Below are 22,061 nucleotides of genomic sequence, written 5' to 3' on the forward strand. Positions count from 1 at the left end.
ATGGCATCCCACTCTTCTTGAAGGGCGGCCCTCAGGACATTGAGGTTCTGGGGTACAGAGCTCCGAGCCTCTACACGGCGACTCAGCTGATCCCATAGGTTTTCTATGGGATGCAGGTCTGAGAAAGTGCAGGCCGCTCCATTTGAGGTACCCCAGTGTCCACCAGCCGTTCCCTAATGATACGACCTCGATGAGCTGGAGTATCAAACACCTGATGTGAATTTTGCCGTTAAACTCCTTGTTAGAGAACAGCAACTTGTGCAAAAAGTACTGAAACATTGAACAGTTGGACATGTGCATTCAAAAGTTTACAGAGGGTCACATTAAGTTCACCTGTAAAGGTTATAATGCATTTTAAGTTCATCCTGAAATTTCACCCAAAAGCCGAATATCCCTAACTTTTTGTGAGTAGTGTATGTCATCTGCTGGAGGACACCATGGCCTAAATCAATGCTTTTCAGAAAACACTGGTTTTGATTTGTATAGGTAGTGGTTTGCCACTGGGAGGGATGATGGAGATTGGAGTGGATTACACACGGCTGCAGGAGGACAGGCGGGATGCACAGAAGGAGAGATGTACAGCAGTAACAAGCAAGAGGAAGTATAGAATGTGACAAATGGAGAAATAGGATGAGGGGAATTGCATTGGATTAGTAAAAGGGAGAGCAGAAATCATTTACAAAGGGCCACCCTGGGAAAGACTGGAGAAGGAAATACAATTGAGGGGGAAGAGATCAGAGAATAAACTGGAGCACTGAGACAAGCCACAAGAGGAGAGAGGAAGAAACAATGAAATGTGCATTGGAGCAGAATAAGTATTAGGATGTTGATCTGATGTTGCATGTTTGTGAAAAAGGGGGAGATCAGAGTTTTTTTTTTTTTTTTAACTGAACAAAGAAGCAAGTGGGAGAGGAGAAGATGCATGTGAAAAGGAGGCCATTCTCCAACAGAGAATGGAGGCCATTTAGTTCTGCAGACCAAAACCCAAATCATAACAAAGTGTAGTTTTAACAGACTTGGAGAACTTGGTTCAACTCTCCTCTGGTAGAAAATCTATTTTTTTTCCACAAGCTCACTTTTGGTTTGGCTCTACCGGCAGCCAGGCCATCTGTTCTGTTGGCAAGCACAGGAAGCACAGTATATGAAGGACTCACCCAGAGAGGAAATTATAATCCCTGCTTGCATGAACGGCACCTGCAATGCCCTCAAACCTGAAGAGACATGGACACAGTCTGAAGGAGCAGTAGGCCTAGCCCCCAAGAGGGTAAAAAGGTCCAGCAGGATGAATTCAGAAGCCCACAATAACATAATACTTGTTACCTCTTACAGTTGTCTGTCTTCTTTCTATACCTGCTTATTCAAATTCAGGATCATAAAAAGCTGGAGCCTATCCCAGCATGCACCAGGCAGAAGGCAGGGAGACACACTGGACAGGTTGCCATTGCAGGAAGAATATATAAACACTAAGCATGTCTTGTCAAAATGTCAGTGCTTTTACACTGAAAATGAAATAAAACTTGTTAAAGTAATCCATTATCAGATAATTTAATAACCTCATTATTACATTAACTGTCGATTGTTACTCTATTATTGTAACATATGTGATGATGTCATAATAATAATGTAATAACTTCCAATTTTTATTATATTGCAGTATTACACATTACTATTATTATTACATCATCAATTAAAATGTGTTACAACCATCTGTGATTACAATTCCTATGAAGTCATATAATAATATTATTAATATATAATAATATTATTAATCATATAATAATATTATTAATATTAATATTATATAATATAAAAATATATATAATAATATAATATATAATATTATTATTATTATATTAAGTAATATAATAATAATATGAAGTAATATAATAATCAGCAGAAAACTGTCAGAAAAATCTGACAGTTTATACATAACTAGGTTTTTAGAGTGTTCTCAGTCCACTAAAAAGGACATTTTCCTGCATTTTAACAAAATATTAAATTATCTGACAGTTTATCAGCTGCAAAAGGGCTGAAGACGGTGTCATTATTTAAAATGACCAGCAGGTGGCAGCAAAGAACACTTCATAACATGTCATACTGAAATCAGCTGTAGTTGAAATTACAAGTGAACTGTATAAACACACACACGCACACACACACACACACACACACACACACACACACACACACAATTACCTACACATATACATGTATATCTGTATACATACACACATACATACACGCATATGCACATCATTCTTTGTTGATTTGCACTGGAAATGAATAATCAGATGTCTTTTTCCCTCTCTTTCTCTCTCTCTCTTTGCTATAACAAAAATATATCATACTCAATGCTTAATTAAATGTTTCAAATGTATTTTTGACAGTATGTTCTCATTCTTTTACCCTTTTAGACAAAAGGTGGGGGATGTTCAGTCTTTTCACATTGTCATCTTAAAATAAACTAGTTCGGTTTGACTTCAGATACTTGTAACTTTTGACGTTGTTGTAGCCCAAAGTCATTGTAATCATCCAGAACTGCTGATAGTAAATCTTTTCATCTTTGATTTTTCGTCACACAGAATAAACAATGAGCAGTTTAACTATATTTATTTTGGCTCTACTATCAGAGCATCAACATGAAGCAAACTGTTGTATAGTTAAGCACTAAATCTATCTGCATTTGTTTTCAGATCTAGAAACATTGTGCTGATGGCAGTAACCTTAGTTTCATCTGACTCTCTGATAATATCTAGATCTGTCTGCCTGAGCTGAGAAAAACACAAATGGCAGGCAAGTAGCACTTTCACTCAAATGTTGAAGTGTTTTAAAGTGGGAATTGTGTGCAATTATCCTCTAACTAAGAAAAGAAAACACAGATAGCGAGAAAGTATGAACAAGAAATTTTATGTACAGATTTTTTGTTCTTGATGTAGGAAAAAGAACATAAGTATAAAGGCTCCATATCGATCGATCATGATCAGAAGTCACACTGAAAACACAAATCTCTGAACAATCCAAGAAAATATGAATTGTTTCAAATTCAGTTAATGGATCCTCACGGCAATAGTCCAAAATGAACTTAAGTGCACCCAAAATTAAAAACATATACATTGCATAAAAAAAAGAAAGAAAAATAAAGAAAAAAGTCTGTTTGCCTACTTTATTCATTGACTCACTGGCTGTGTAGTCCATAAACTGATAGTTCTTATGATAAGCCATTCACTCTGACTGGCAGTAACTACTATTCGTACACACTCAATGTCAAAGCCGATCTTGTGGTCCACATTGTTAACCTCAATGTTGCCACCTTTAAACTCTCCTAATGTGATAAAGGAAGTACATTGCCTTCCCTGCTTAGTTTCCACCAACTTTTGCCCCACTTCCAGAGCTCCGTGGTGAAGAATGTCATTCTGCCGGTCATCAGAACCTGTCGCAATCTTGATTTTACTGATTTTAGTTGATTTATTAAAGACGATGATGAAGAAATCTCCTGTGGAAGGAGGCTTCCCCCAGAAATATTCATCTACGCTGCTATAGGCCTTGGTGGCGTCATAGTTTTCAAACACGTTGATGTTTGTGTAAAGGCTGGCAGGAGGGTTGTCGGGAATGTCGATGGAGTCTTCCTCGAAGTCGTCGTCCTTTAGCTTGTTCTCGGCTCCTTTGTATGAGGAGTAGTAGCCCATGTGCTGGAAGAGCGAGGGCTTGAAGCGGATCACGTCCTTCTGGGCCAGCAGACCTCTGAAGTGAATGAGGAGCCAGTCGCAGGGCATTTCCTGGTAGAACATGAGGAGGAAATGAGCCAGGCGCGGCAGGTCTCTGGAGTGGTACAGCTTCCCGATGTAGCCCAGCTTGGAGAACTCCAGCATCACCCAGTAGGACCCTTCTCTGGAGGTGATCACCTTCTTCAGCGCTGTCAGGAAATTCCTCGAGCAGCGCACGTCATCTTCTAGCATCATGTAGAAATGTGAGAGGTTGGTGCAGAAATTGAGGAGGAAAGCGTAGTCCACGTTCTGCTTGGAGCGGAAACGGACCCTGTCCTCTGGGTCGTTGTAGTTCCTTTTCAGGCCGTCCAGAGATGGATAGTACTCCTCTGGAGCGTGGATCACCAGCAGGCGTCCGGCTATGATGTGATGAGCAAACTTCCTGGTGATGTCCTGCACCAGGTTCTCACACCAAGCCAGGTCAAAGTCTGCCAGGTGGACCACGACCACAATCTCTTTCAGTTCCTCGTAGCTGGACTGATCGAAGATAGATTTGATGGTCTCCAGGAGGTAATTCCCTTTTTTCCTTTTGACAGATGACAACCCAATGGTGAGATACTCTGTGAAAAGAAACACACACCGTTGGTAAGATCCAACACTTCGGGGTGGAACAACCTTGAAACATTTGTGCTGTCAGAAATCAGCAGGGGTGGAAAGAGTACAAGAACATCCTGCTCAAATAGCAGTACTGTTACCTTGCTGAAAACCTTCCTATGTATAGGTAAAAATTACTGCGGTAAAAAAAGCTTTGGTAAAAATAAGTATATTTTCAATTTAAAATGCCCTCAAATTTAATTAACTGATTTAATTAAAAAAGAGAACATTGTTACTTGTGATCTCTTCCATGCATTTATAACTGGAGATTGGGCCGTTTTTACAACTTGCTTCTTTTAAGTGAAAAAAATTACACAATAAAATGCACAAAGTAAGGCCAGATTTCTCTCCTCTTTATTTACAGACTTTGCACTGTGAATGGCCTCACACTTTATGGCTCCAGTTCATGATGGTCCAGTTTCTGATATACAGAAAGGCACAAAATTTGTACTTTGTAATGGATGTGATTTCAAATGTAGCAAGGCAAAATGTACAGTAAATGAATGTAAAGTAAAATTACTGACTCAAAAAAAAAATTCTAAAAAGTGCACAACTACTCAAAGTGCATAACTACTCAAGCTATAATAAATGGAATAACTGCACTTAGTTACTCCCACCCATGTTAGTCAGATATGTTCAGATCTCAAAAACTAACTAGGGGGCGCCCTCTCCCATGTCACTCTTTACAAGCAAGAAATAATAATTGAAATTTTGAAATAAATTTTGAAATTTGAAATAAAACAAAAATGAAGAAAAAAGAAAAAAAAAATCTAATTCAAAAACAGAACAACTTGCCATCTTCACTGAAGCTCCAGCTCTCATATAACTCACATATACATATATACATATACATGAGAGTTTTGAAGTTTGTGTGCTACTGAGGATACCTACTTTTGCGTGGCAAAGGGATTCCAGCGAGGGTAGCGATACGTCACATTAATGGTACCGGAGAAATTGGAGATATCTCTGAATGTGTGGACGTATCTTTCAGAGTTTGCGGGATGTATCAGTGTCTCTCCTAGTTGTCTTTTTTCAGCCTCCTAAAAAGAGCAAAACAATATGTAAGAGGGTATGTACACACACAACAGCAGTAAAATACTGAACTGGAACACTGGCATCCAAAGGGCTTAAGAAAGATCTTTTGCTCTTAAACTCTTAAACGCACCAGCACATATCTGTCGTCCATGTACAGGTTGAAGAAGAGGAGGAAGGTAATGAGGAAGCCAAGGAAAGGAAACATGGAACGTTTCCGGAAACACCTCATCTTGTCCACGGACTTCCACATCAGCCTCATGATCACGTCTCTCACTGTGGAAAAACAGCAGATACAGCAGAGTCACTCACAGCTGTTTTCAGCAAATAAAGACATGAGTGTTAACCATGCCTTTTTTATTTGGGCCCTTATTCACATTTGGGTTCCACACTGGCATTAAAGATGTGTGGACGGTGGTCGCCCCGGTGGCTCGCTGTGTAGAGCGCGTACCGTGAAATACTAAGGCTAAGCCACAGCACGGTGGCCTGGGTTTGGATCCGGCCCAGACCCTTTGCTGCGTGTCATCCCCTCGCTCTCCACTGTTACTCTCTAATAAAGCAGAAATGGCCAAGAAATAGTCTTGAAAAAAAGATTTGTGGAAGGCTTCTGCGAGTGGAGCGAACCACAAAGGCTTCATTAATTACTCTGATAATCAGAGATACTGTACATCATAAATGGTAGAAAAAGCCCTACACATCAAGTGAGAGGATTGGCTCACTTATCTGAGCAGCTTCACAGAGCAGGATACTGAACATCGCTCTCAGAGCTTCACCATAATTGGGCTAAGATAAGGTACTGAGCCTCACTGATAGGCCAAATAAATAGAATTGAAACAGATATGAGGGGCTTATCAACGGATTAAGCAAACCAGATGCTAAAAATAGGTCACTTTGGTTATTGATGGCAAAAACAAGAGGGGCAAAAGACAAGCCAGATGATCTTGTAAAAGTCAATAAACGTCAGCGTCAGCTCTTCTCATAGCGACCAAACACTCGCAGCGAAATTCAGCGTGATGTTTACTCATAGTGTTGACAGTCTTTTAACTAAAAAGATTTACCCTGCTCACTATGTATGCTCTGTCCTACTTGGCTCCTCATCTAAAATGACTGATCCCAGGACGCACTCCCGAAAACTGAAGTGTTGCGTAACACACACACAAAAAAATAAAAAATAAAATAATGCACTCCTCAGCATGAGACACCAAGGGCCCCCTGGTGAGAAGGAGACAATTACAGCACTGACTTGTGTGCCACTACGCCCAAATAATTCAATGAACAACTTATGGCACCCAAATCAAGTCAGGGTTGCTGTGGTATTCATTGCTTGAGTTCCATCTCTGAAGAAAACCATCTGCCATCTGCCACAGAAGTAAGCCATTTTGTGTTTCTGTCACGCAAAAGCTACATCGAGGGACCTGAGAGAGAGGCAGCGGCAAGAGTAAGTGGAAACACAATGACAGCTGCGAGGCAACATTATCAAAGTCCTCTCGAAGCGCATTCACACAAGCACATGCATGCGCTAGCACATGAACACACACACATACACACACTCGTGCAATTATTTGAAAAAGCCGCCTGAGAAATCAGATAAGGCGACGATGAAAGACGGTCTAACAAGGGGATGTATAAAGCATGTATGCTTTCTGTACAAGAGAAAAGATTGCTTAAAATTCATCAGGTTTTTGTTTGCTTTCTCTGAGAGTGAATCTAAACAACAAACAAGCCTCCCATAGGTCACGTACATTTATATGGAAATGAAGGTATGCCTATGAATAAATAAGCACCATTTGTTGAGTCTGTTTGCTTTGGTTTAAAGTGCTCTCTGCCTATTTTTTTTTCAGCGTATTATTGGTATGTATGCATAGAACCTCATTTCTATGACTAAAGTCATTTCAGATTAGAGCCAGTAAAATAATGACAGGTAGAGCGGAATACCAATGAATTTCAACATTAAAATTTGTCCAGTTCCATGCCCAAAGAAGGCTTATCTTCACTAGTAAACATTCAAAACAGTCTCTCTAGGATTGAGACGAGAGGAGATTGTGCTGTCCACTAATCTGTGATGTTTTATCAAGAGAAACTCCTCAGGAAAATGGAATTATGACAGGTCTCCGTATGAATTTTAATCTGTCTAACACATGGGTATAGTTTGTTGGTGGTAATATGAAGTTAATTTGGTTGTAGATATTCAAACAAACACCTTTTTATTCCACCAAGTCAGACTTGCATTTGTCATCATCATCATCATTTACTGTCAAATTGTGTAGGCATTGCATCTTAAGGACATCTGCAAAATAGACAAACACTTCATTTTTTAAATTAAGTGGTATTCCTCTTTTGCTCATTCGGGTGGTGGCTGTAGTAAGAGGCTCTGTTCACACTGCAGCTGAAAGTGTCCCAGTTATGTTTTCCGCCCTGTGAGAGGTGTAAAACATGGACTAGGATTGTTTTCAAGTCTGATCTGGACCTCGGACATGTGATACGAAATCATATCCTGAGGCATGCGACCTACATGCACATCTACATCTGGCATTTGAATACTCAAACTGGTATGTCCTTGTTGCCATGACAATTATAATCTCTTGTCATTCATCTTAGACAGTTGTCACAATTTTGGCACCGGCAGAGCTTGGCTGAGCCACCGTAACACCCTAGCACGGAGGACAACAACACAACTACAATGCAGAGGACGAGATACCATAAGCAAGATGTGCTCCTTTTTTCCTTTTTATAAAATACAATTTTTGCTTTATTAAGATAACTATAGACATGATGGAACAGGATAAGACTTCAAATTGCAGCAGTAACAGCAACACAATAACAGCAGAGAAAGGAAATTAAAAATGGTAGGGAGATAAAAGGTGGGGGCTGGGGTGGGGTCGAGGGTTTAGGAGTCACCAAAGGTATGATCATATCGATTATGTGTGCGCATCGAGGTACCACAGAGAATCGTAATTTAAGACTGTTGAGGATGGAAAGGAAGCAGCTCAAGCTCAAACTAAATGTCTTTTAAACAAGCAGGATAAGCCTAGATTCAATAACAGAAGTATTATTTTTTGCAGTTATGTCTTTTAGAACATCACTGTCAGTTCATTTTAGTGCAAGGATGAGCTTTCAGCCAAAAATCAGCGACCATTTGGGAATAAACATGAGGGTCTGCAGTGTGATCGTAGCCTAAAAGTTAAGAGGCAGACTTGTGATATGAGGGTTGTGGATTTGGTAACTCGAGCTAGAGAGGAAGTATGGTTTTAAAGTCGACTAAGTGACAAGGTGCCCTTCAGTAAGATGCTTCATACTCATTTACTCCAGTGCAAGCGCTCAGCTGCTATCAGAGGACGGCCGAGGTCGTCCTGGGCAGCTCCCAGGTGGGAATGTGTGTAACTGGATGAATGTCAAGCATTGCTGAGACAGAGCATGCAGGCTCGGCAAAACCCTACAGTTGAAAAAAAAAAAAAAAAAAAAAAAAAAAGATGGATGGGAAACGTGTTGCAGCTGAGGGGGAAAAAAGCAGAGCTGTAAGACTGAACTGTCACATAGAGTCACATAAAGTTATCCTGTTTACTGCTGCAGAGTCACAGTCTTGACTCAGCGAGCAAAGATGATTTCAAATGGCTAATGTGTTTACTTCAGCCGCAGCAAAACCTTATTCACATGCGACAAAAAGCAACCTCTTTCGCTTGTTACATGTGTTGAATGGAAGCATCCTCATCAAACTACAGGAAACTAAACAAAACTGAATTTTAATGATGTTCACTCGAATTCGCTGCAAGTTCAACACCCACACAAACCTGAACAAAATGATCAGCGCTAATGGCTGATAGCTCAGCGTTACGATCATCTCAGTCCTGTTTTAAAGCAGATCATCTCAGTGCTGAGATGTGCTTGGGAATTCGCGCCCGGGGCAGTTAATGGCTTTTTTATCCCCTCTAGTTTATGAACTTCATTCAGTCCTGTGGAACTGTCTGTGTATAATTTAATATACAATGTGCGTCTCAGACACTATATTCAGCTATTATTCTCCATCTCCATCCTGCCTCAGCGGGCCTCTGGCAGAGAGCTAATCTGGGTCAAAGCACTGACTACTGAGTAGAGCCCATCCTCATTACAGTTGCCACCACTGGGATCGCAAAAGCCTTTCATGTTCGTCTTTGACCTGAAAGGTAAATACACTGTGGATACAATTTACATCTATTGCAGTCAGGCCTTCTACACACAAGTGGCAAGCCTCACAAGTACAACATTACGTTTGACTGGGGCAACAGCCTCTTCACATCACAAAACAGACCACATGTCATGAGAATAAAATGATCTTATTAGGTTTAGCTCAGTCTTTTTGCTTAATACATAAAATTCTAAACGTTGCGTCTTTTTTGTTTCTGTTGTTGTCATTGGGATTTGGTTAGATTACATGTTTTTAGCTGTATTTCACGTTGGCTCTCCTCAGTGGTAGCAGCATTTCTGCTGTGGTTGCCCACCACTGCTGAATGAATTCAAAGAAAACACTGAATTATTTATGACCATGTTTGAAAATGCAAAGTATTTTTTTGATTGTGAAAGTAAAGAGAGTAGAGAGCAAAGCAGAAAAATATTGCTTCATCATGGCTGTAAAGTAAGCGAATAAAAAATGTTGCATGGGCAACGCCATCCACAGGTAACGGAGAAAAAGCGATTCTTTGCTTGTTACTTTACCATTTTCTGCACCAGGACAAGATTCATTCATTTTATGTCTCTAACTTTTCATCTGTTTTGTTTTCTTTTGTTTCTCTCGTTTTGTTTTGCTCTATTCCTCATGTTTTTGGGTAGTGGTAGCTGAATGGTTCAACAAGTGGGTTGCTGGTTCAACTTCCTGGACTAGTGTTGTGGTGTAGTGCCATCATGTTCCTACTTTATAATACATATATATATTTGTTCTTTTTGTTCATTTACTGTTTACAAAGCCAGTGATGGGAAAACAATCAAGAAATTTTACAATGAAGAAAATGTTGTCATTTTCTTCCATTGCAGGAAATCAAGCTGAAGACACGGCCGGGGGAAATCCATTTTTTAGGAGATACAAACCAGCTGGGAAAATGTGGAGGCAGGAAAAGTGGAGGAGTAACAGCAGTGCGGGGAAGTTACTGGTCAGTGTGTGTTTGCTGCAAACGAGTGTGTGTGCTGTCGACTCTCAGTGAATAAACACAAACTAAAAATGGCTCGAACACAAAAAGAGCGACAGACCCGCACACCATGCCAGTACTAAGAGGCTGTGTTTGCAGAATGAGATTAAAATTATGAAGTGCAGGGTAAAAAAACAAAACCTGTGGGGTAAATTTTTTTTTTTTCATATTTGTTCTATATACTTACTTTTATATATTTACATATACATACTTGTTTTATTCCATTTGTCCTTGTTATATACTGTTACATCTTAGGATTTTATCATTATCAACTTATTTTACTACTATTATTATCCTATTTTCTCTTTTTAGTTTTTATTGTCTCATCATTTTTATTTTCCTTTTCTACATTGTGCTCCATGTGCCAACTACTTTTTAATACTCGGATTATTGATTTCAATTGTTTTTCTCATAAAGCACCTTGAGCTGCATTTCATGACATGAAAGGTGCTATATAAATAAAGTTTGTTATCATCATCATTGTTATCATCATTACTATTAAACTAAACTGCAGAGATGTTATTATAGGCAAGCTTGTGCTATAATCTGTGATGATTATTGAGCTTGTTTTTTTTTTTTTTAGAAATGACCTCATCAACACTTTGTTGCTCTGTTTGGTTGTAAATTTTAATCACTGGATCAGATCAGATCAGTGAATCTTTTTCATCAGCAAGTTCAAGAAATGGAGAGGAATTTGTCTCGGTCACAGTGGTGCAGATGCATGAGAACTTACACGATAACTTCCACAGAGTCTACAAAGTAACCAACACGACATATCGACAGCACGGTCTCACACACAGGTCTAAGGGACAGTGGTCTGTGGATGTTAAAAAAACAAAGAGGCATCTCATTAATTCCTTCCAACGTGAAACCGCTGGCCTGTTTTTACAAGCAGAGCAGAGGCGCTTGTGTTTGGAATTCGCCGCTGGTCTGCACACCAGCCCGGCTCCGCCTTTGGCTCATTTCCCAGCCATGGCTAGGCTTCCTGTTATATGAATATGTTGCACTTTGGCCATCATTGTGAACCTATATGCAACACAGAATAATAATGAAGAGAAAGTGTTGTCCAAAAATGTAATTAATCTCTTACAAAACGGCTGCTCAATGCCTCTAATGAGATGCCATTTTAATAAGCCTGCGTGTTGAACAACAAAGCCATTTGTTAAACACAACTGTTCATTTGCCTGCTGACATCCAGGCACCACATGAACCCTGATTAGCTGGTGTGTGTTAAGTGCGTTGTGTGTGTGTGTGTGTGTGTGTGTGTGTGTGTGTGTGTGTGTGTGTGTGTGGCAGGGAGGTAGGAATGCTATCATTTAATGCTGCAAGTGGGAATGCTTTTATGCCTTGTTTTTGAACGTTTCTCAGCGTTGCATTTATACGAACAAGCTTTTTAAATGTTTTCACCACTGCAGACCTTAACAAGATCAGTTTTTACACAGCGAGTCTTTTACCTTGAAATCTTTATTCAGAGTGGAGTCCCTTTACACTTCAGTTAACGTGGCTTGATTCATCTCTGAATGAGGAGGACATGAAGCTGAACACAGGCTGATTTTGCAGACTTCCTACCAGGTAAGAAGAGGGAGCAAATGAGCAACTGAAAACAAAACGTTTGCCAAAAACAGCAGCGGGAAAAAAAAAAAAAAAAAAAAAAAAAACTATATTGAGGAGATATCCTAAAAACAAAACAGAAGAATCAATCCATCTCATAAAAGAAAACGAGATTTCCAAACAGCACGTCACGGATGACCCAGGATGTCTGAGATTGCTTTCCTGTTAGTTATGATGTGAGACTTGCTGCAGCTTTGATTGAGGCACTGCACCACTCTCTCCTAGCTGGAATTAAACTTGATGTATGCATCCAGATTCAGAGGAAATGTTAATGGAGTTCAGAGGGAGTGAGCTGTACAAGCGTCAGCAAGTAAACAGCATTTCTTCCAGAAGAAAGCAAATCTTCTGGCTACCAGCTGGGAGTTTTACCGACTGCATCTCTGCCCGGTTCAATGTGTTTACTTATTCATCAAGGTGGAGGAGGCCAGCGAGTTTCTCAGACTCTGGGCTACAGCAGTTATCCTCTTCCTTCTGTCGGACAAGAGGGGCAGACCCTGTTAAAGATGCACGGGAACAGCCGAGACGCCGAGACCCGTGCCAAACATTCACGCACCCAAGGCTGTTAGCATGCATTTAGTTTATGCGGCGCCCTCCGCTGTGATGGGGTTGGCAGGCGTGAACCTTAACACTGTTATATAATGATAACATGAATGCTAACTTTTTTTTTTTTTTTTTTTTTTTTTTTTTTAAAAAAACATGATGTAGTAGGTGTTAGGCAGGTTTCAAGTACCCAAGGGTCTCAAAGTCCATGCTAAACCTTCCACTTTAAGGAAGATGATTTTTTTTTTTGTGGTTAAGCTGATGGATGACATGGGGAGGTCGTGATACAGATTTCAGTTCCAACTTTGCGTCATGAGGGCTGAAGGTAGCAGAGCCCAGATGCAGACCAGATAGGCAGGCTTGGTGAAAACACTTTGGGTCTGTCTCAATCGAAGGGCTAGCCCACGGTGCCCATGTAGGGGGCGTCCGACGTAGGTGCCGATATCAAGTTTACCGGAACTAAAAGTGCAGTGAATTGGGACGGTGTAGCCTGCGGAGGATTCCTACGTCATTATTATCGAGGCTTCCCGAAGCGCATTCAAGTGATGCAGCGTAAAATGCCGAAGTAGGTTTGGGAGGTGTGTCGGTGAACACCTGTGCATGAAACAAAACGATAAGCAGCTTCAACGCTCTCAAGGTGGACAACATTGATTCTGTAGTTTTATGTATTTTATTTTATCTTCGTGAAGATGCAGAAAATTAAGATAATTGTTACACCTCACAAATTGCAACAGACTATCCCAATTAAAGTAATTGTACACATGGCTACATTGTAACGTACCTGATGCGCTGATGGTTGCTATGGAAACATCATGCAAAATACCGGTCTAACTCATCCAACTAAACTTGCATTTCCAGGCGTTGTTCGGATACAGTTAACAGCTAAACCGAATGTATGGTGGTAATTATAGGCATGAAAACTTATCAAAACGTCATGATATAAACATTAAGAAACTGTTTTTCATATAAGGTCAGAAAAAAGATTGCAACTCAACTTATATTGCCTATAATGGACTATGCTGATTCTGTTTATTGTATTGCCTCCAATACCTCTCTCGCTCTGCTTGCCATAGTTTATAACAGATTGTGTAGATTTATTCTTAAATGTTCACCTACAACTCATCATTGCACAATGTATGCACTTCTTGACCTGCCCTCACCTTTGATAAGGCAGATGCACTGGCTGCAATTTATTTTTAAATGTGTTCATTTCAATTATCCTACTTATCTAAAGCTGTTATTGGTTCCTTTTTCCTCTACTCATCATCTAAGACATACTGTACAGTGTTTCTTTTCTGTACCTAATGTTTCATTGTCTACATCAAAAAAAGCTTATATCTTCAAAGCACCATCTGACTGGAATAATCTGCCCGCAAACATCCGCTCTATTTCATCGTTCAGACTGTTTAAACATGCCCTAGCAAGTCATTTGCACAGCAATTGTATATGTAGACTTTAACAGCCATCCAATTGTACTTCATATATCTTCTCTTTCAGTGACATATTACTCCTATATTATTACAATAATGCCGGGAAATCTCTTGAATGGTTACTATCCTGTTGTTTAATATGTTGCAATTGTAGGCTCTGATTCCTGTTTGGCCCCTCTTCCCCCCCCCCCTTCTTTTGTGTGTGTGTGTGTGTGTGTGTGTGTGTTTTGGGTTGTTGTTTGTATTGTGTTAATTGTAATTGCTTCTCTTTACATTTATGTCATGATGTATGTATGTATGTATTTATGGCTATGTTTGTCAAATCTGTCTGAGTATAATGTCCTTATCTTTGTCCTGTGTTTAGGACCCCCTCGAAAACGAGATGGTTCATCTCAAGGGGCTATCCTAATAAAAGAACTTATATATATTAAGACGGTCTAAAACATGCTTCATAATTCCAGCTGATCCAGATATTCAGCTGGACCGAAAGGTACCCTGGGAAGTAGGCTGTGATGTTGGCCGCGAAGCATCGTGGAGGTGTTTCCTGCAAATGAGTCAAAAATTGGCTGTATCGGTCGGCTGCATTTGCAGGACCCTGCGCGGTAAAATTGAATTGGGACAGCACTTGTCGCGCCGCCGTGATGTAAGCAGCCTACAAATACGACCTAGGTAGCGTACAGCCTTTGAATTGGGACACAGCCTTCGATAAAGCAGGATGGCAGCCTCAGGTGGAGCGGGGTGTCTGGCTGGTGTGGACAGCTCAGTGATCCGGCAGGGAGCGGTGGCTGGTGCAGGGTTTAAGCAGCAGACTGGTGATTGTTTGATGACTGGCTGGTGTGCTGATTAGGATGACTCTCAGGTGTGCCGGGAGAGAGAGACAGAGACACACACACACACACACACACAGCACACACAGGGAGACAGGGGAAACGCGACACTTTGGGGAATGAAGATCAAAACTCATGCACTTTCACCACCCAGATTTTTGAACTGGCAACCCCTCAGTCACTTCGTTACCCTTCCACAATCCTATTTGCTCTCAGAGGAGTGACACACAACCCATCTACCCACATGCGTTTGCAGCTTGCTGATTTAGCTTCCAGGTTAACGACTGCTTCGAGTGATAATCCGTGTCATTTCCATGTGCATAAATGTCTGTTTTGCTCCTCTCTATCACTGATGGATATAACAGAGACTCAACCTATATCCACTTTGTAAAAGCTTACATTGTTATTTTGTGTCTGGAAGGTCTTTCCTGGGAAAAATCCACTGGTGCACAGGAAATTATGTGCACTGTAGAAGATGAACTGGATAGTTAGGACAAGCAATGATAGCTACAATGGCTAAACTTCCAAATTTAAAAAAAAAAAAAAAAAAGAGAGAGAGAGGTTTCATAGGGTAAACATCATGCTTGATTGTATTTTCAGAGCCACTGTTGTCATAAAATTAAAACAAATGTCTCTAATAAATCTTTGCTGGTCCATAGTTTTCTTGAGGGCTGAAAACAAAACTTGCCTGCACTATGAACTTACACAGGCTGGTATGAAATTGTGCTCATCAGTATGTCCAAAGATGGGAGCATGTATACACGCCTGCCTGTAAGGAAACAGATGCGATAATCCTATTTTCTAAGATTAAGGTCTGTTCACAACTGATGTAATATTTGATGATCTGTTTGAGAAAGCTATTCAAAATTAAAATAACAATTTGGCATTTAAAGAAAAGCTTGTTCTCTCTCTGTCCTCACAGTACAGTTGTGTAACTATCTGAGTGGGCAGGTGGGCTTTTTGAATCCAGCAAATTTTGCAACAATGAGTAATGAGGAAGTGAAATACGAAGTACCTTGGACCTTGCTTGAAATGATAAGTATCCTGATTATGGAAGATGTTGAAATTCGCCTGCTCTGTTTTGCAAGAAAGGGGCCAATACGGTGCCGCTTGTACGAGGGCTGAAGTTGTTATATAGGAAACAGAGGTTTTCAGTATTGGCAGTATTAGTGGAAGTCAGAAGGGTCCAGCCAGACTGTGCTGTAAAGTCACATGGATCATCTTCAAAGCACATATAATTGTTCAAAGCAGCCATGTGTTGCCAATTTGACTTATGCTACAACTTCTAACAAATTTTAACAACATTTAAAGCATCTGCTTCCAACTTCCCAAGTGGATTTTAAAGGGGGAACTGAGTTTTAAGATAAAGCCTTAACCTGTAATACAGCCTTATATGTGCCTCAGAGCACTGAGACACTTACAGGTGGACGTGATGCACACAGGGCTTCAACAAAGTAGCACGGAGGGGACATTATATTTTGGCCTCAGAGAGACATGTCCATCACAAGGTGAGGCATTTCAATTGTTTACTTTGTTCATTATTTTTCTATGCATGTATTTATCAAATTCAGGGAACTCAAATTAAATAGCTTTTATTTTAGCTGGCAAATACATAGTATAACATAGTATATAGTATATAACCGTTTCACTATGAACCAGCCAAAGAAAAAAAAAATATATAGACTTCTTAAAATGTTTCAGACTTGCCCTCTTCACTCCTCTGAATGACGCTGAAAGTGGCTCAAATATCACTGAACGCTCACAGTAATTGACTGCCTTGTCACCGTGTATTTCAGGCATGGATTGAAAATGACTGGCCGATTATTATGTAGTGTTCAGGATGAGTGGTAGTGGATGATAACTAAGCCGGTCAGCAATTTTCCTAATTTGTGTGACGTCAAAGCAGGGATGAAATGTGGGAAATCTATGTGGGTAAGAGGAAGAAGGTTCATTTTGGAGCAATTTAGTCTGCAGGAGCGTGCTAATACCCTTTGATGAGGCTGATAAGAGAGTTTGCTGAGCACGCATGGCCTTTTTCAGCAACATCCTGCCTCCTGTTTCTATTCTTAGTCACACCTGGAAGCTGTCCAGGACAACCAACAGGCGCTTTGCTCAAAGGCACATCAGTATATTTTCAAACTTACAAAAAGTATAACGTCTTCAGGGTTGTGGCTGTGAGCACAGGGAGGTGCTCAAAACTAAGTGTGATCTGGCCTCCACCGTGATACATTTTAGAGTCCACTGTGTTGTTTCACATAAAAGTTTCAGCTTCATTTATTTTTACCGGCGTTGGTTTCACTTGGCACGCTCCAACAGTAAAAGGCTGTTTGTTTGTAAGCACCCTGCACATTCCTGAGTCAGGACAATGTCTCCGAGCACTGGAGACCCCAGCAGGTCCAGGTTTGTGAGCAGGTGAGCTCTTCCTCAACACTGCTCTGCTTCACATGCCAATCACGGTCTGTATTGTTAGACACGACTTGGGGGTCGGGTGCCAAGATCAGGGGCACTAGGGGGCATTTCGGCTCTGACTTATCTGTCTTAAGCCGGGATCACGCGCCACGATATTTCTGTCTGTCACATGGTCAGATTGGAAGTTTGTAGAGGCACAAATTCATTGCATGTCTTGAATGACAGAGAGGCCATACTACGTGTTTGACCCCAATCAATCACAGCGGGAGCTATCACTCTAGTCGAAAAAAAGCCCACAAAATTCAGACATACTAAATTTTATGTTGTGGTGTTGGGCGCCATCCAAGACAATTAGGGCCCTATCTTGTGCCACCCGCTATCCGCTGCCACTACCCGCTACCCGCAAATTGCGGATTTAGGAACTTCCGCTATCCCTAAACGGTATCTTGAGCCACCCGCTACCCGCTATCCGTTATGGCGACTGCGTCATTTGCGCCTGGAGGTGTGTTCGTGGGCGTGTTTCATGCGCTTTCCCTAAACTTGCTATCTTGCGCACACACTTTAGGGAATGCTATCCCTAAAGTTTGGGCTGTTACGAGAGCGCACCCAGGCGGCTTCAATGCACGCCCCGACGGAGCCTCGCCACGCACACGGTTGGACTGATACCGGGACGCCGCCGGAATGGACTGAGTATATTACTCATATAGACTGTTTTACGCAACTGTTTTACGCAACTGCAACTTTTACGGGGGAACGCCTCTTCCTAAATCCTAAATCCGCAAATAGCGGGTTTAGGGAGTCTGGCGCAAGATAGGGCCCCTAATCTCAATGCTTAGAACATGCCATCCGGCACAGTTTAAAGCCAAATGACCATTTTTTTCCAAACCACATGTTCAAGCACAAGAAAATTGTGTGAAAATCATGAGAAATTTATAAACTCTCGGGCATCATGTAACGCAGATCATGATTTTAGAATGAACAGAAACAGAGCAAATGGAATCTGATTTATCTGGTTCAACCTAGTTATTTCTGACCTGTGGCCACCAAACTTCAAACCCTTTGAATGACCAACACGCAGGGCCACAACAAGCAGCCAGGCCACATATTTAATTTAGTTTTGGCGGGGTGGGGTGTTTCCATTCAAACGAAACAAGAGGGAACAGATGGACCAGTGTTTGAACCAACTGCAGCAGAAATGGCTGACTGGGGCTGCGAGAGAACTTGCAGTGTCAACAAAAAAATCCAGTCAAGTCTCATCCAGCCCTCACAGCAATTCTTCCTTAAGGCATGAACTGTGCATTTTTTTTTTTTTTTTTTGGTGTCCATGACAGACAGGCAGGACTGCAGGTGATTTCAGGATGGAGACCATTCAAACAGATATTGGTTATGAGTCACATTCAAATTTAAGTAAGCACGTAATCCTTTATTTATAACATCCTTTTCCCTGTTATATGACAATAAAAACACAAAAACACATATAATATGTATATATATAAAAGTGGACCTGCAGTGTGAACAGAGCCTGCTTAGCTTACCCTGGTCAGATTCTCTAGTAGCTGCTCAAGGGATTTAAACCAGCAACAGCCTCGCATGAGTATAATTTGGTAAATATAACTTCCTGCATTGCCCATTTGCTGCCATAGGAATGACATGTTGCAGATATACCTGGGTTTAAATGTGTTTGTCTCTCCAGTTATGGATGTACTCTGGCTCATTAATCATTAATCGGGCAGAGGAGCGTCCGCGGAGAGCTGATTCTTGGCATTTAGACGGGAGGGAGACTACAGTAAACACATTTTGTGACCGCTGCTCTGTGGGCCACATATAATCAATTCTCCTTTTATTGCATTCAAGCTGCTGTGGGGCAATAGGGCTAGGAGATATCATATCGCTGGAGACTTGCCAATAATACATTTCTGTCACCAGACAGCATCGGGGGTACTTGGAAGTGTCAAGCTAGTTTGAACCATATTTTCAATAACAAACCAACCTCTTGTGACAAGTCAACAATGCCCCAAAGTGAGACACGTGCTATTTGTCATTCAGGACGCATGACAATGTGTGTCGCATTCAATGCAAAATGTGTGCTACCCACCCACAGGGGAAACTAATATTATACATCTGAAATGAAACTGCCTGTGAGAGACATTCAGAAGTCATTAAGTATTCTCAAACCCCATCACTTTCTGCAGGCTGAGCGGGAGCAGGGGAAATCCTTGCTGAAGCAGACACCAGTGAAAAGGATGTAGTCTCAAAACCACCAGTTTAGGAGATGTGAGCAATAGAAAGATTTAGAGATGCGATATAATATGGGGGAGAAGATGTTGGTCTCCATGGCGACCAGTGTAATGGAAACATCAGTGGGAGCTCAGTGGCAGAGTGGCATTGAGATGCCCAGAATCTTTGTGACTCTAAAATGATCCCACTCGGTGTAAAATCATGGCACAGCTCGGCAGCACTGCCGCAGAGAGAGAGAGAGAGAGAGAGAGAGAGAGGTGTCGAAGTGTGCATGCTGTGTTCCACAGCAACGGTACTCAATCATTTAAATTGAAGGTAAAAATAAAATGCACACATGTAAATGGGCTGCAGCAGAGCTACAGGGCCTCTCAAATTTCAGTGACTAAGATCATTTCAGTTCTGTGGTAACTTAGCTTATTGATACAGAGAGTGGTGCAAAATCAGTTCCTGAGGGATTCACCCTGGATGAGCCTTGTCACTCAACAATCAGATATGAATATGCCAGTCTTGCCATGACAGTAAGAAAACTTGCAAGCCTCATCTTATGAAATTTTGTGAAATGGGCGAGTCATGATATCAGAATGTACCAATTCTAGTGGAATTCCTCAATTCTCATCAGCCGATTCAATATGACTGAACAAACAGAGATCCTCTTTCAGCAAAGACTCTTTCATTTAAACACTTTGCAGAAGCATTTAAAAATAGAAGGAAATTTTTATGGGGCGATATACACTGGGCCATTGTTTTGGGCAATATATCAATATATCCTTTTTCTGACTTCCCCAGCAGTGACACAAGATGTTGGATACATTTTCACCTCTGTGCGTCCCGTGGTTCTGTTCCTATGGGTGGCATTTCTTGTTAGCTTAGCATAAAGACTTGATGTCTATGGGAGTCATTAGCCTAGCTCTGTCAAAGTGAAAAAAATAAACCTTACTTCAACTCCGCAGTTGTCCTATTTACACAATGTATCAATGTATCATGTGTATTTTACATCTTGGAATTTAAAAACAAATCAAAACCTAAACGAAACTAAAAGCAGAGTGATTTTAAAAGTTAATTTGTGCCGGATCTTCCTATACCTTCAGTGGTGTGCGGATCGCTGTGATAGGTGGAAGGATGCATGTGTTCAGAGGTTACAGCTCCACCATCTAACTTCTCCTAACACAACTCTCCTTGTTGTTGTTGTCTTTTTAATTCTGAGTGAAATCCAAAAAAGTACGTAAGGCCTTTGTTACTCTCTGCACGGCTTCTTGATATCGCTGTCAGTTCATATTGGTGTCGGGAGTGGGTTACATCCTAGAATAGATATGAGGAGTCATCCAAAAAATCAGAGCGGGGCAGCGGGTATAGAATTGAGTGTGAAGGCCTGCGGTGTGAACACAGCCGAAGAGTGCCGAGCAACAAAACCATCATTACTCAGCTGACTGCCAAGGGTATACAAGGGAAGCTGCTACTATGCGCCCAACATAATAGGACACTAATAAATCCTCTGGAGATCACTGCTAGTTGAGAATGATGTTTCCCAGAATGCTCATCAATCAGACAAGCATGCAGGAGGCTGACTTCCTCTTGGAAGCCGTCCTGTTTCAGCACAGCCTCGCCTCATCTAGCGGAGCCTACACAGAATTTTTTATTTTTTCTCTGTAATATCCCTGCTTAACGTAATTAATCTCTGATTGATAAGCGATGCTGTGGTCTTTCACCGCTTCACCGTTCCTGAAACTGACAGCACTTCTGACTCCATGCCTCAGCTTGTCCACATTGTCCCGTTTTGTCCTGCTGTGTCCAGCTTGAGCACCGTCATTTTAAATCACCCCTTGAAACACATTCATAATGACAGGCTTTTATGCAGTTTTTTCCCTCTTGTTTTATTGGCCTGTTAAATCCCTGTGTGAATTTATGCCATTTAATTCTTTATTTGCTGGCTTTTTTTTATTATTTGTCTATTGCATGTAAAGCACTTTGTAGCTGTGGTTTTTACAAGTGCTTTACAATTAATTGAATTTTATCATTAAATCTCAGAGGACTAAACATCTCCCTCCACAGTTAAACCATTAGGTCGCTTCATTTTACATTGTCCTGCCTCCCTGCCACTGTTATGCTACAGACCATTCATGCTGTTTTCATGATGGTTTATCAATCTGATGCATTTCTGCAGACACACCACAAGCCTTGTGCCGACTGATAGTGATGCCTTAATATCCGGATATTGTCAGAGTTGTAATAAAATGCCCCTTTACATGAGCGAGGATGCAGTGCTGGGCAGTAGTGGCATTACAAGTAGCGACGTTACTAGTTACTAGTTACATTTGTCAGCAGTGTGGTCGTAACGTTGCTGTTTTCTCAGTCAAATAGCTTTTAAGCAGTGAAACTGGTTTACTGATCAAATAGCGCGGTAGCGTCCACAGAAGCTACATTTTCCCAGACATTTCTGAACCTTAAATGCAGCAGAGCTTT

The 22,061-nt window shown here is 41.1% G+C and overlaps 1 protein-coding gene across 1 annotated transcript in view; it reads right to left on the reverse strand.

Annotated features, from left to right (window-relative positions):
• Positions 1–2,993: 2,993 nt before the first annotated feature.
• LOC115360825 (alpha-1,3-mannosyl-glycoprotein 4-beta-N-acetylglucosaminyltransferase C-like) overlaps positions 2,994–22,061 on the reverse strand; it is a 32,561-nt gene continuing 13,493 nt past the window's right edge. Inside the window, 4 exon segments of the mRNA XM_030053974.1 lie at positions 2,994–4,324; positions 5,250–5,277; positions 5,279–5,398; positions 5,524–5,666. Coding sequence (XP_029909834.1) covers positions 3,168–4,324; positions 5,250–5,277; positions 5,279–5,398; positions 5,524–5,652 — 1,434 coding nt within the window. The 5' untranslated portion in view covers positions 5,653–5,666 and the 3' untranslated portion in view covers positions 2,994–3,167.

This window comes from Myripristis murdjan, chromosome 6 (assembly GCF_902150065.1).
Source record: "Myripristis murdjan chromosome 6, fMyrMur1.1, whole genome shotgun sequence".
Lineage (NCBI taxonomy): Eukaryota > Metazoa > Chordata > Actinopteri > Holocentriformes > Holocentridae > Myripristis > Myripristis murdjan.